Source organism: Cyanistes caeruleus, chromosome 17 (assembly GCF_971803275.1).
Source record: "Cyanistes caeruleus chromosome 17, bCyaCae1.hap1.1, whole genome shotgun sequence".
Lineage (NCBI taxonomy): Eukaryota > Metazoa > Chordata > Aves > Passeriformes > Paridae > Cyanistes > Cyanistes caeruleus.
The window spans coordinates 6,582,470-6,597,932 of NC_141717.1; the positions used below are offsets into that span (position 1 = coordinate 6,582,470).

Below are 15,463 nucleotides of genomic sequence, written 5' to 3' on the forward strand. Positions count from 1 at the left end.
GTCCCTCTCAGCTGCAGCTCTTGGTATTTCTTAATTTTGCAAATCATCTTTCATTTCTCAGATTGGGAACTCTAAAAATAAGAAACTTGGGCTGCCCAAAGTTTGGTTTAAGCAACTTCATAGATCTACTGCAGTGATCAGAGCTTATTCCTGAGTCCTGGGATCCATTTTCCAGAGTGGAAGTGATTTCATCAGAAGAAGTGCTTGTAGTCCTTTCCCTCCTTTGCTGCATGAACTTAAAATGCCTGTACACTCTCACACAAGTATCCAATAGATCTCCTGCCTTAAGCCTCTATAATCTCACTGAGAAAAAAAAATAATAATCTTACCATATTAAATAAAAGACCCTAATGGCTATCAAACAGTTGAGAAGCTTAGTACAATAGGAGGTTGATATGAAAAATTGAGCACTGTTTCTTCTACTGGTTTATCTGCAGAAATAAAACTTTAATTTGCTTATGAATTTAATTTAATTTGCTTATGAAAAATGTAACTTGCTTATTCATTAGATTTTTTACATGTTTCCTTTTTCTTTTGTTCCCCCTGGCTGCTAGCAGTAGCTACACAGCCTCACTCAGCTCCCGGAGAAGCTTGCTGGACAGTTCTTCTACCACTTTCACTGGCAATTTCCACTTCATCTTTTGTTATGGAGGCTGTGGCTAAGCAGCTCTTACCATACTTGCTTACACTTGATTTTCTATTTCATATTTATTCTAAATTGCTATCAGGGAAGTGGTAAAGGCAATTACTTTGTAAGAAAAATTACAAAGAGAATATAGACAAAACACAAAGTAAGAAAGGGTTTCTAATCTGGTGGTGCAATGAAATGAAAAACCTATACCTACCATTCTTAATTCTGTGAATTTTTCAGTGAACCTGTGAAGTTTTTTGAAGCAGCCTGTGGTCCATACTTCTATAACATTATCGTTAATTATTTATAGTATCTTTCCTAATTTATTAATACTTCTTTTTCTACTTCACCAAATAGCTTCAGCTTCCTAATATTCCTTGTACTGAGGCATGGAGAACTTGAGTGGATATCTGAGGTATTAAAATTCACAAAATTCATAGTTTTTCTGTAGGTTTGAATGTTACAAAGAGGAGGAGGTGCTCTGGATTGGTCTGTAGGTCCCTCAATCCCCCAGATAAGCTGTAGAGACATTAAGTGCTTTGGATGGGGTCTAACACATTGATTATTCTTTATAAGATGCTCCAGGTGCTGCTGGACATAACTCACTTTCTGTGGAGTGCACAGCTCTGAACCTCTGCTAGAGGCAGGGGCCCAATCTTTTGGCAAACCTGAAAGCAAGGTTCATGTCTGTGGCCTATGATCCCCTTTTACAACCAAGGCCATGATTTAAGAGACCACAGTTTCCTCTATGGCCTGAAAGGTGACAAGCCTCAACCTTCCAGCCTCAAAGAGGAGGAAGTTCCAGGTTGTGCTGGACATCTCCACAGCTATTCCCGTGAAATCTGTTCTGCCTCACTTCCCAACTGGAGGGTGTTTCTCCTGTGACTGGGCCTGAATTCATGAGGCACACACCTTTAAAATACATAAATAATCTCCAATTAAAAATGCTGAAATAAAGCTTGGATGAAGGGCAAGAAGCCAAATCTGTTGGTTTCTCAGAGAATGCACTGGCTGTCTGATTTTCATCCTTCATGCAGGGCAGAGCAGCTTCAGCAGAAGGGTGTGAGAGCTCCCCTTCTCCAGGGCAGAGCAGCCCAGAGACCACACTGCAGAACTGTGGCAACATGGACGTGAAGCTCCTGAAAAAGAAGGTGTTGTGACCTTTCTTTGATACCACAACCACTGTGTGCAGTTACAGGAACATCACAGCTACTGGAATGGGGGTCATGGTAAGTGCTGCTTCATTCAACAGACTGATGGTGCGGATTCTGAAAGCTTTTGTGTCTGGTGTGTGTTTTAGTTGACAAAGATCAGAAATGGTCTAGGGAAGCCCCTAAAATATGTGGTTTACTTAACTGCCAGTTTATTATTTTTGCCCAGTTTTTTTGATTCAGTCTGAAACTTGACACAGGCTGTGGGTTTTTGCACGCATCCTTTTCCTTGTTAGCTGGAGTTTGCATTTGTGTGCTGTTTCCCATTCTTGCTCTATTTTATTTCACTATAAGGGAAATTACAGGGGGTTTATGTCACATGCTCCAGTGTACCAGTGTATTGGACTAGTTATATGAATTCCAGTGGTAGTGAAAGATATTAATTTCTTTTTTCTTCTTTTTTTTTTTTTTTCTTTTTTTCTAATTGTTCTTAGCTACAGATAAATTAGAAGTCCTTCTGTTAACAAGATGAATACTGTTGTGCACTGCCTGTCCCAAAACTACTGCTAAGGGATCTGTACATTTGTAATTTTCACAGACTACTTGAAAACCAAGGGATAAGAACCAAAAGCATAAGAGCTTTTCTCAGTGTCTTCTCCTCCATCTACAGAACAGGTAGCTGCCAGGTGCTGTTGGAAATGCTTGCTCAGAGCTCCAGGATGTGTGACTGGCTGTGAGGGCATACATTAATGGGAGAAGGGTAGACTTCTTGTGGAGAAAGAGCTTCACTCTATAGGACAGTTCACTCCAGAAGTGGACAAGCAAGTGAACAAACAGCTTCAAACAAACAGTGGTACATCATCATGATTGCCACTTAAACGTGAGAAAAGCAGTTTTTCTGCAAGTGTTTCAACCGTTAAGCAATTTCCACCTGCAGATGTGCCCAGGCACTGTTCATCATGACCGGGAGATTATAGGTTTTCAAACCAAACACTGGATTGTTTGCTCTGTTATATCTAGATTGGAGACAGATCAAAAGCAAGGTGGACCTTGAATGGGTATTAAGATATAAAAATTTCAAGTTTTGTTTCACTCTTCAATGTGTTCTAAATATTTCTGAAGAGTTTTCCGACAAGATTTGCAATATCATAACTTGGGAGGAAGCCTAGTTTCTGTAAAGCTGTCCCTGGCTTTTGCTGGGCTAAAGGCAAACCAAGCTATAATGTGCCAAAACTACTCTGCCTTTGAACCCAAAGCTGATTATCTTGTAACTGAGGCCAAAATAAGGGAAAGGGGACTAGAGAGGCTTAAGCATTGAAAACTTGGTTCAAGTTCTTCTGCTGCTACAGTCTTAATTTGTAACAATTAAATGTGATTTCTATTTCTGATTTTGTTTTTGCATTTGTAGAAACAAAAAAAAATTCTTACTGTCTTGACACCAGATAAAATCTACCAAGGATCATGACATACCCAAATGCCATGTACTGAAGGCCTACATTTGTACGCTTTCATCTACTTCACTGCCCCTGAGAAAAACAGTGACTTTAATTACTGTCATTTTACTAATATTATTTGGGTTCCAAAATTAGCTGTTGACTTTGTGCAGCACCATATTTAGTTAGAAGTGATACTTCCCTTCAGTGCAGAGAAATCAAAAGCACAAGTTCTCCTTTTCAACTCACTTTCCTCTTTATAATGTGTCACAGCACAAACATTGTGTGTGAAAAAGAGAACTAAATCAGGCCGTGCATTTTTACTGTTTGGTGCTCCTTATGTAGCTATTGCTTAGCAGTTTCCATAGCTAAGGCTTGTCTTTTCTTTTGGATCTTGAGAACACTACCATGACAATCCCTAAGAGAGATACAGCTGCTATGAAACATCTGTCTTGTCTACAAAAGCTGCATGTGAGTTAAAGAGAATCTATAGAACAGGAAGGGAAGTCGTGCAGTAAAATGAAGTAGTGAACTGCTGATGTCTATATATTGTACAGCTTGAATCATTATAATCAGAAAATAGGGAAATTTTTTAAATAGACTTTCCAGTCTATGAGAAATCGCTCAACCAGCAGTACCTCAAAGACCTTCACCCTGGATAGAAGGAATCCCAAACAAAAATTCTGCTATGGAAAACAATTTTTGGCCAGAGAGGCCAAAGACAGTAGATGTCTGGAAAACCAGAGCTCAGATACAGAGCCAACATTAAATGTTTTTTCAAGGAAGCACAGTTTCTTGTTCATAATACAGTATTGAAATCTGCAGGGACTTTGTAGCAATGTAGCATTAGAGAACATGGCACTCAGTGAATAAACACCAGCTCCATTCCTGAGCTGTGCAAAGCAGAACTGCAGGAACATGATTTGGGTAAGTCTCAGGATCCTTTGGTTACCAATGTTGTGCCTTCCATCATGCATACACACTCACACAGGATTTCCTCAGCAGCTCCACCAAGGCTTGCAGCTCTTAATGCAAATCTTTCTCTGTCTATTATGAAGCTAACTTCCTGTAGGAAAGTAAAACTGTGATATTTTGGAAGATATTCTGAACATAAAAGCTCAGTTTTTTAGATTTCAGGGATGGGGGTTTCTCTCTAAATCTTGTTTTAAAAGCCATCTGATCAAACCTTTTCATTACTTGCTCACTTCAGAAACTAGCTGTGCTTCAAAGTCCTCCAGCATCCTTCCACACCTACATTTCTAGTATCACCTACCATATTTCTTCCTAAATGCTATGACAAGCCTCAGTAATGCAGTATGAAACACTGCAGGTGAGACACACCAAAATAACACACTGAAATGCTGCTGGTCACACCTGCAGCTTACTCAGAAGGTCATTTTTTAAGTGAAGTTAGGAATTCAAAAGGTTCAGAATTTCCAGTCTAGTAGATTCAAAGACAGATTATGGCCTCAAATATTTGTGGTCATTCAGAATCTCAGCAGTCTTTGCACAAGCATTCTCAGAGAGCTGATGGACCAAGACTCTCCAAAAGGAGAGAAAGACTGAACATACAGACTAATTTGCATGAGAAGTGAGGGAATCTTTTAACTAATAGAAGATAGAGTACTAATCAATATGAAAGCTATGTAACTTGTAGCCAATGAACATTCATGCCTTTTTTTGCCACAATGGTTTTGTGAAATTGCCACCCAGCCTCCCTTTCTGTGCAGAACTGTAAATAAATCAAATACCTTGACTCTGTGTGGGGATTGGCCTCTCTCACACTGGATGAAAAAGAAACATTTTGGGACAGCAAAGGCATGGATGAAAATACAGGAGGAAATCCTCAGGATACAAATTAAGATAGCTCATGTGAGGGCAAAATACTGACCTATATCATCACACACATTCAAATTAAGGCAAATAATTCATATTTTAAATGTAGAAAACAATAGAAAGTGGCCTGGTATCATTTATTCTGGTGTTTCCAATACACTGAGCATGTTCTGTCTCCTCCTTTGGCAGTAGGATAGTGTCCCAGTCAACATCAAAGCAAAGAAGCTGATGGTCACCTGAAAAGCTTAGGCAGTTCTCAGCTGTCTCACAGCCTCTTCTTTTCCAGTCTGCTTTTCTCTCAAAGCCCACCTTTATAGACTGCTCCACTAGATAAACTATGATTTGCACCCTTCTGCTCTTTCCAAGCAGCTATGAGTATTGTACAAAAAGTGGACAACCAGTCTTTGCTGCAGTCATGAACTAGAATTACAGTAATAAGCTGAACCCTTGTTCCCCAGACTTTTGTTCTTGATGTGTCTAGGGATTGCCTCATGGATTTCAGCTTCAGAAGCTGGTAGAGATCTGCCGGCAGGGCTGCTGAGCTGAAGGAGTTTATCCCTTGAGGGGCTGTGCTACGCATTGGAATAGAGCTAACAAATAACCATGTGAAATTTTGTACAGACTTATTATGCAGTGATTGTTTTGTTGTCTCCGATTAAAACAGAGAACTGAAATACAGAATCTGTATTTGTGAAGCCTTTCATTATCTTCTGTTCTGAGTGTTGTTATTCTGAGATGTTGCTTTTTTTGAAAGTGCACAGAGGAGTTCCAGCACAACCTGGGTGCGAGAGAGCCTGAAGAGGCTGATGTCCTGCAGCACAGATCAGGCCCTATGTCTGTGAGCTGCTCCCAGGAAGGAAATAGCTTTATCTCTACTCAGTGAGCATGTTCCCATAAACATGGTAGAAGTGGATCTCCTCTGCAAAGAGAAAATTCTTACACAGGTCAGCAGCTGCTTTGCTCATAGGAGCTGCTGCCTTGTGCAGAAGCCATTTCTTACTGGCAGCTGATTAAAATCTTGCCTTACTGAAGCAGGGAGTCTGGATGTCATTGTGTTCACCAAATGCTATTTCCTTTCCCCTTCAGACTATGGTGGAACTTTTCCTAGAAGCTATAGAAAATGTAATACTACAAAAATTATCTGTTCACTCTGGAGAACAGTCCTTTTATAATTTATTAATTTCTAATTTGTGTAGGTCTATGCATGATTAAAAAGAGAAAACTAAGCAAACAAGCTTGCAGATCATCACAAAAGCAGCTATAGGCATCATGAGAGGAAGCTCATGAATGAACTTGGTTTTCAAAAGTTTGTTTGTCTTAACACCAGGTAGGCATGGCAAGGTAAGTGATGATTAGATGAACAAACATTCTGTCGGATGCTGCTACAAGCAAACTGTGAACATCATGTGCAAGCCAGACAAGCTCCTGTTGCATAGAACATCCTACTTGCCATTTTGGGCCAATGGCAAGAGACTTTGCGTGAGATGCAAAATTAATTTTGTGTTGGTAGAGTCTGTGAACATGTGAAATACATACTTTCACTTCTGTTACACCAAGTGGAGCTGCAAGGTAAGTGCCCACATGCTGCTGGCTTTATTCTTACTGATGGACTGCTTAACAGCATGACTTTGGGACAGATTTGAGAAAAGGAGAGGGAAAAATCTGGGGAGCAATGGAAATCGTTACTGTCATCTCTCATCCAATTCTAGTTTCCAACCAAATAAATTGATCTTTTTCTAATTAATGACAAGATAAAGCTCTTTTGAGCAGGGACAAATGACCATTAAAGGTAACACTACTTGTTATACTGGTGCTGCTAGACGGGAGGTTCTTCTTAATTTTCCTCTTTGGAATTCCCCCTCTGAGTGTTCTGGTGTTTGTTATTTCCTCCTTTCTGCTGTCACTTTCTGTTAGCCCTTGGCAGGGCTGGCAGTTCTCATCATTTTTTGGTACTGAATCCAGAGTGAAACAGCAGGAACTTAAGGTCAGTTTTTCCTCAACCCTTGAATGCATTTTTTTTTTATGGTAAATTCATCTTATCTTGCCTTTTGTACATATTTGTAATTGCAGTGTTTTAGTATCTGGATTTGTGTTGGTTCAAATATTAGTAGGATGGTATCTGAATGTGGGTGAAATTTTAGAGAATGTTTTGTGATTTTGTTTTGTGGCTAGCCCTGCTATTTGCTCAAAGGGTTGCTGCAGTTTGTTTCAGACTTCGTTAAGAATATTCTTTTTTTGTATAAATGTTGTACCTATGGAAAATGAGACTGAGAATCACTGAAAGAAACTGGCTTATTTCCATTTTTTCACAACTCTGGCAAAACAGCCAGTTTTACCTTTCCATTGAGGTGGGCTGAAGTTCTGTCTTGAAGAAAGCCATTGAGTTAAAATGTCTGCTGTGATGCTTTATCTCACAACTGGGATGGGAGAGCTGGGCTCAGCTGTGACACAGGTGGCGATACTGGACATGAAAGGCAAATTCTTCTCTAAATCACAATTCTGACATCTGCAGGGCACTTGTTACAGCTCTGCCTGAACTTGTCCATCTCCAGCACCAGTGACATCTCCGGTAACATTGTTGGTTCTAAGCTAAGCTCACTGAAAGGCAAAAACTCCTTTTACCTGTTATTTATGCTTTTTTAAACTCTTTAAACTCATCTCTAAGGGAGACAAAGAATAACATGGCAGGACATAGATCAGGTTCTTTTTCAGCTCCATCTCTGTTTTTCTTTCATTTTAGACTATAAAGTCTGTGGAAAGTAACACCATTCCATCAGAAAGATAAAGACTCTCAGCAAAACTAATATCTCTTCTTGAGCTGGGTAATCCAATAGAAAAAGTTAAACTGGCTTTTCAGTGTATAGGTTTTTCACAGATCTGGAATAGAAACTAAACCTTCAAAGCTAAATATAAATTGAGCTCCATTACTTGCATTTTACAAATGATCAGGGCATTTCTGAAAGAAAAAATCTATGTGGTACCTGTGGAGCAGAGGAATTGTTAGTCATTTATTTGAGAAGAGGAAAAGGATATAAATGATTGGAACATGGAGGAAATTTTATCCTTCCCCACTGCTGGCTTGCCCACCTCCCAGAGAAGCTTGTCCCAAAACATTGCCTGCAGCAAAAGCCAGGAAACAGCTCTGCCTTTGGGGGAGTGCCTTGTACACCTTGACATAACCCTCAGGGAGTACAGAAGATCTGAGAAAACTTTCTAAAGTTGGTGAAAGAAAACAAGGCTATAAAATTGTGGCCAACAATATTGACCTTTTCAATCAAAGTGCTTCTAAATCAAAGTACTGGTGTTTCACTGGACCCCTTATTTATATGATTTAACCTGCTTTTTGTCAGCTTGTATCACTCAGACTCATGTGTAGCACTTAATGGGTCTGGGGTGTTGCAGGAAAATAGCATTTGTTCAGAAATATTTGTACTTAATTTTCAACTTTCTGTCTTCACAGCAGTACCATTCTTCAATTTTTCTGTATTCTAGGACTTGGAATGTTATGACAGACTTGGATGTTATGTCATCCTGTGGTTAAAAAGTGTGTGATTTGCATGGCACTATTACTCTTTTCTATGAATTATCCTCAGCTTCCTAAACTGGTACAAAAGTAAAATTGGAGTGGGGATTTCCTCTATTCCTAACATGACTTTACAAATTTTCATTTTCATAACTTCTGTACTCGTGTGGTAGATTTAGTGCCTGTTAGTTCATATGTCAACAGAGGTTTGGGAAGGAAAGCCCCTAACAACTCCCCCTCAAATCTTCTCTCCTTTACATTATTATTGGTGTAAACGTTGCATTTTGGCCTTTATAATCCTTTGTTCTGTTAGATAATGTTTGATTTCAATTAGTAGCAGACCTCATTGGCTGGAATCTTTAACATGTTGACCCTTTAAAATATAAAACAAGATTAAACCAAATTATTTGGGAAAAATGATTAATCAAAATGACCTCCATTACCTTTAGAAATCTAAAACGCCCCATCTAATTCTTATGATTAACATGTGATTTAAGTGAACACCTACTCTTTCTTTGTCTTTGTCTTTGTACAGTGATGGTCACTGTTTCTTTCACTTCTTTTCCAGCATTTTTAATTCATATATCACTTGAACTCTAAAAGAGCACTGAAAAAAATGCATTGTGAGTCTTGGAGGTGAACCATATTGTCATGCCATGTATGCAGGATGCAGAGCTGAACCAAATGCATCCTGAGGAGAGACCTGGCAGTGTCAGGTGTGCCCAGAGTCACTGCAGAGGTGACATGAAGGGGACACAAGGTGCCAAGTGTGGCTGTGCAGCTGGAGCATATTGGCTGCTGGGGAAAGGAGGTGTTATTTAAGGATTTAAAGAACAATATTTGTCTTAACCAGTGTCCAAACCACAAAGGATTGAGCTCTCTGAATGGCATGGAAATACATGTGGAAGTTTGTCCTGTCTCGCCCCTGCCCAGCACATGCCCTTTGTCTGTGGGAGCCTCACAGGTGGCCCTGGGGACCCCTGTCCTGAATGTCCCTGCAGGCTCTGTCTTACTCCTGCTGTGAGCTGGTGCTGGCTTTCACAGCCCTAACACAGAAACCCTTACAAAATTTGTTATTCTTTTGGCATGAAACTGTGCCAAATATGTGTTTTGGCAGCATTGGGTCCCACAAGACCCCAAAGGGAATGTAATATCAGTAAACGAAGTTAAAATCATGTATGAAACACCAGAGGAAATGCTGAGCATTACCCTTCACCTCAGACAGGATGCTAGGATGCTGTGACAAAAAAAGAGGAAGCTCTGGAAAAGGAGTTGCTGCTGTAAACAAGCTTGGTAAAGGTCTGGTTTCACTTTGTGTGCTTCAGTTAAAATATGCAGCAAAACACTTACTGTCTCTGACATGTAATTTTCCTTGCCTCTGCCTTCTCTCCATGTAGAAATTTCCCTCTTTCAAAAACTTCCTTCTTTATTCACAGTTTATTTTCCATGGTGGGACCATGCTTTTAATGCAGCAGAATACATCTGCTATTAAAATTTTTTTGGTTCAGATTAGAAAGAAGTACCAGGATCCTAAATCCAGTGTAGTCAATAGAGAGACAGCCATATAAGGGTTTGTGTCAAAACCAAAACAATGAAGAAAAAGTACCAGGGTAAACTGAGGGCCATTCAGACTGGTGAAGCAAAAAAAGCAAGCAACTGAGTTTTTCATTTTTGAAAGAGGGGAAGTCTTCATCTTGTTAAGGTAGAAGAGTATGTTTCTCTCACTCCTGTTTCTCTCACACCTGAGCTATACCATCTTTTACATTCTAGTTTTAAGCTCTGTAGCCAGACTTGGCACTGCTAAGACTTTCTCTTGGTTGCGTCCTGACTTCTTGACCATTGTAGCTTAAAACATTTTTGCATTACTTATGTAGTTATCCACAGAGAAATGCTATTGAAAGAAAAATTTTAAGATAGAAAAGCTCTTATGACTATAAATTTAATTAAAGCTTAGTATTTCCATGAAGATTAAGTAGGCCTACTCAGTCTCTTTCCCTAGGAAGTGCCCTTTTCTTTGTGCTGTAATCAAGGAGTTTGCCAGACAATGAACTTGGGAGTGATAGATTTTTCTGTCTTGCATTCCCCTTAAGCCTTCTGCCCAATTTCTTCTCTGACTCTAACCCCAAAATTATATTGACTCAGAGTTGATTTTTCAAGAGCTTTATTCACACAGTCTGGCAAGTTTGCCTTCTGAAAGGCCCTATTTAGATTTTCTGTTAATTCAACAAACAGAAGGGGCAAAACAAAGTGTTGCAAGAAACTGAAAATTTAATCTGGTATGTTTATAACTTCATTCTTGGTTCTCAGGCAGGTTTCTCAACTTCTGCTTTCCATTTATAGCTGCCAGGCAATAATACCAAATTTTTGTAATCTTGGTAATGTAGTGAAGCCATAAAACACCCAAAAGGAGAACTATCTTAGTGCAGGCTATTCCTACTCATGGAACCACACCATGTTCACCTACTTTTCAAACTTCTGTTTCTGGATTTTGGCATATTCTGCAGCAAATGCAGAAATATCCATTTCCAAGCTGTTCAGAGGGACAACCCCATGGAGGGGTAAGAGGAATGAAGATGAGTTTATAACAAGGCACATGGTAGTGTGAGACAAGGTCTGCTCTGCCTTCTTTCATCACAGCTGCAGTGTTAGCTGTATTTCTCTTTTTCCATGTTGCAGGTAGGTTACATGGTACAGGAGTTGCTGCATGTTTGCACACCTCAGGAACAGAGATAGATGCAAACAGGGACATCAGTGGCCTTCTGGTAAGGGCAGAGTATTTGAGAGCCATTTAATAAATACTCTTCATTGCAAAATATGGTGCTTGAGGCCAAGCTGAAACTTTCCATGGCTGTGGGGTGTGGACACCTATTATAACAGGATAGAGTCTGAAAATATTGCTGGTTGTTCTTTTCATCTTGTATACATCAGTATTATGCTGGTGTAAATCATTTTGGATCATCAGCTCAGGTGGCATTTACACAAGTGATCGATAAACACTGAAGAGCCAATATTTGGGTTTGAAATAATTTGATAAAGATGATGAATAAGTAACACATAGTATTATTCTATACTTGTGGAATATGCGGGAGGAATGTTTGAACTGATTCTAGTGTTTGCTGCAGTAACTGGGAGGAAGGGAATTTACAATGATGTGGAGGAATAGATGAACTTTATGAAGAAATGTAGCTTCTGAATTTTCCCATCATATTCACTTCAGTCTTCTATTTTCCTTGATACATGCTGGATTTGTGCATCACTTATATCCTGATAAGATACCAGGATTGCCACTGATTCAATACTTGGCACTTTTGGTCCAGGTGGTCAGACTGCAGTATCACACTCCTCTCACTGGAGTAAAAAGATAGATGAGTGTCGCTGCAGATGTCTTTGGATCTCTAAGTAACTCAGGGTTAAAACTCAGTGCAAGTCTTGGTAAGAAATGCCAGCTCTGCAGCCTCAAAATCTGTGCGTTGCCAACAGAAAGCCACAGTGCAGGACTTGTGGATTTGACTGACAAAAGTTGTGGCTGTGTTATAGCTAACTGCTGTGCAATTTTATTTCAGACAAAGACACAAACCATGGATTCAGTATTTGTGCCTGAAAATGGCTACCTTGATTTACTGCACAGTGATATTGATCCATTGCATCTGTGTACTTTCTTTGATCCTAAGTTACCTGGAGATGAAGAAGGTGACTTCTCTACAGGTTAGTAAAACACTAAAAAAAGTACTCAACTGGTTTTTTCCTCATAGTATAAGTTATTGCAGTCTTCTCTCAGCTACAAAGCCACCTCATGGCAGTTTAGCATGGTGACTGAATTAAAGTTTACAAGCATTCGTTGCTAGGATGTAAGTTTTTCCAGAAACAGTCATGTTTTTAAATTGTACATACTTATAGCATCCTGGTTGGTGAGTCGTAATAAAACACACTGTACTGTCACTCAACAGGGCATGACAGTGTTTTTCATTTGGATATCATTCCTGTAAGTAGTTTATTTGCAAATGTTCCTGTCATAATCTGGCCAAGTGTAATTGTCAACAGCTCTGCGGATTGAAGCCAAAAGTTTTGTAAAACAGAGACTTTTAGATGAGTTTGTGATGAAGACAGTCCACAAGCAAACAGCATTAGGTTGCCTTCTGAGATCCTAAAGCACCAAAACAATGGAGTTGCAGTACCAGATGCTGTTTTTCATCTTTTTGGGACACAGTGATTTTATTATTCCATTATTATAATTCCATTACAAATGAAAAAGCAGAGGGCAATAGTATAAAGTTGATAATTTCTTGCACTTCAGTTCCTACAGGTAATCAGATCAGGAGGTTTCCCCTAATCTCAAACTTTGTGCTCCTGGCATTGTGTGGAAGTTGTGGACTGATCTGCCCTCCCTCCCTAGAGTGTTCTATAATAAAAGTATTAAAGTATATCTGTGGTATGGAGCGTTAGCTGAGCTTATTTTAAACAAATGAGCTGGACCATGGATTGAGAATGGCAATGAGAGGAGAAGAGCTAATGTATGCCAGATATAAAGTCTCACAGCTCTGTGCCAAATAGGTGGAAAATGTTACCAAATTGGAGCATTGTGGCTTTCATGAGTGCCCATGCCAGTAGGCACATGGGCAAATCAGTGGAGAACTGAGCACCAGAATCTGGAATCATCTTTGTGATTGATCATTTCCCAGGTTGGGCTTTTCCCTCTCAGCTTCTGACTGTTAAAAACAGCTGCAGGAGTGTTTCTTACCCCATGGCCTCACTTGCTCAGTGACGAAAAGTAGGATGAATTAAAGGTCAAGCACTGACTCATGCTATCGCAGATGTTTCACCGATTGGAATACTTTTGAGCCTTAGCAATGTCTGAGATGATGTAGGTAAATCAAACATCATCAGGACATGGCACCAGTTTCTGGAAGCTGGACATCTCTGCTGTGAAGGTGTTAGCAAGGTTCCTGGCCGGCTGGCAATTTGTAGTGCAATTCAGGGATTAGCGTTGTTCTGAACAGGGCACCTGGGTGATACCACCATATCCTGAAGGACAAGAAGGTTTAATAGGCTGTATGAGTCTGGGCTTGATTGTCATAGAATGGATTCATGAAGTATTTTATTTACTAGGAGAGATGAGGTCTCAGAGTTTAGCAAAAGAAAAGTGCTGATTTCCAGGTGACTGTAAATTACTGAAAGTTCAGTTCTGTTCCTTCTCAGCCAGCACACAATGAAAAACCAAAGCCTTCTGCTAAAGTAGCAAATCTGCCTGTTCTGCATGTCCTGCTGTCTGGCATTTTTACTGCTTGGTTATGCCATTCATTGAGCCAGTGCATATTCCTTACTAACTCTAGATCTTGAAGTTGATGCCAGCAACTATGAACAGTTAAATAATGTGGATTTCCCATATGAAAATGGAGATGGCTTCTACCCCTGTTCCAACACCATGGATGCTTATGCTAAAATCGGTATGAAAGCAGATTTTGTTTTTTAAATCATTATTTTACAATCATTTGCTATAGCTATTTCTTATAAATTTTATTCTCAACCTAAAGCCATGGCATTTACTCAAGTAGCCTTTCCCTTGTGTGGTAGATCTGATGTAGAGTACCTGAACCTGTGCACTGTGGGGAAACCAATTAACAGTAGCTTGTGGTTGCTGGGAGAAAATCTCTCTATTAATGTCTCCTTCTGCTTAAAACTTCCTTTCTCAACTTCTCTTTTTGTATGATCTTTATTTCCTGAACAACAAGTTACAAGAAAAACTTATTTAACTCTTTTACTTACACTGCAGAGTTCTGTTAATGAGGATAAGTTTACAAGAGTTTTGCTGTGGCATTTACTGTGTCATTATTGTGTTCTTTTTTTTTTTTCCCCTTTGTTGCTAGCTGAATTAGTAGAATATGTGCTCAAGGATCAGCAGGAGAAGCAGGTCGAAGACATTTTTGGTAAGATTGATATGGCAAAGACTAATTTTCTCCATGACAGTGTTCTGTCTAACATGTGCTTCATTCCCCCAGTTTGAACACTAGTAAAGTTTTTATACCTCTGGTATCTTCTTCTTTCCCCTGGTTACAGTGTTGCAGGATTTGCTTGGAAAACTTGAGGAATTTGTGCATTTTTGCAGGCCTTTCTCAAAGATGTCAGTTTTGTCTCTGACCAAGCTGCTAAACATGTCACCATGGCCATAGAATATGCACAGCTTCACTGTCCAGTGCATTAATAGCCTCAAGTAGCACCACATTTACTCTGAGCACAGCAGGGATGATGCATATAAGTCCCCAGAGCACTTTGCATGTGTATAAATACAGTTCACACACACTGATTTCTGTCCAGGATGCACAGAGCTGCCTGAGGAAGCATGTCAAGTTTTACTTCTCACCCTGATTAATGCAGCAATGCACATATATATTATATGTACAGTAAATCGTTCCTTCATCCATCCTTGACTGGAGATGTTTCTTGGCTTGTGGTACCAAATCACTGTTTTGGTAGCAGCATAAATACTGCTATTTACTATTCCAGAACAGATATATCAATAGGTGACTGTCGAGAAATCCATAGAGCCAGAAGGTTTAGAGAATATCTGTATATCCTATTTTATGTTTGAGCAAAATAATGTGGACTAATTTACCAAAGGTCAGTCTTTCCCTAGAATTATTCTGGCTGTGGGAAGCTCACATGGCTTTTCAAATGATTTACGGTGATCCTTGGTGTGTTTAGCACTTGGGGGGGTTTTGCATCTAATGACAATATTTTTATTGGTTTTAGAAAAAAACTGGATACAATATTAGTACTTAAGTATTTTCCAGTAAAAATATGATGTGGATAAGCTGTCTTATAACACAGAATATGAAATCTTTTTATACCCTTTATTCTGTCTTTTAAAGGATCTAAACACCTTAGAACATAA

At 39.4% G+C, this 15,463-nt stretch overlaps 1 protein-coding gene across 6 annotated transcripts in view; it reads left to right on the forward strand.

The window, feature by feature from the left end:
- CIITA (class II major histocompatibility complex transactivator) overlaps positions 1-15,463 on the forward strand; it is a 38,067-nt gene that overhangs the window by 3,706 nt on the left and 18,898 nt on the right. For 2 of the 6 annotated variants that reach the window (XM_023936605.2, XM_023936606.2), the window contains exons 2-8: positions 989-1,046; positions 1,669-1,860; positions 2,277-2,457; positions 6,248-6,392; positions 12,138-12,279; positions 13,905-14,018; positions 14,439-14,498. In XM_023936605.2, coding sequence (XP_023792373.2) covers positions 6,339-6,392; positions 12,138-12,279; positions 13,905-14,018; positions 14,439-14,498 — 370 coding nt within the window. In that variant the 5' untranslated portion in view covers positions 989-1,046; positions 1,669-1,860; positions 2,277-2,457; positions 6,248-6,338. Of the gene's footprint in view, positions 1-988; positions 1,047-1,668; positions 1,861-2,276; positions 2,458-6,247; positions 6,393-6,596; positions 6,621-6,959; positions 7,036-12,137; positions 12,280-13,904; positions 14,019-14,438; positions 14,499-15,463 lie in introns of those variants that run through there. The other 4 variants (XM_023936607.2, XM_086853641.1, XM_086853640.1 and 1 more) reach the window with 3 other exon arrangements.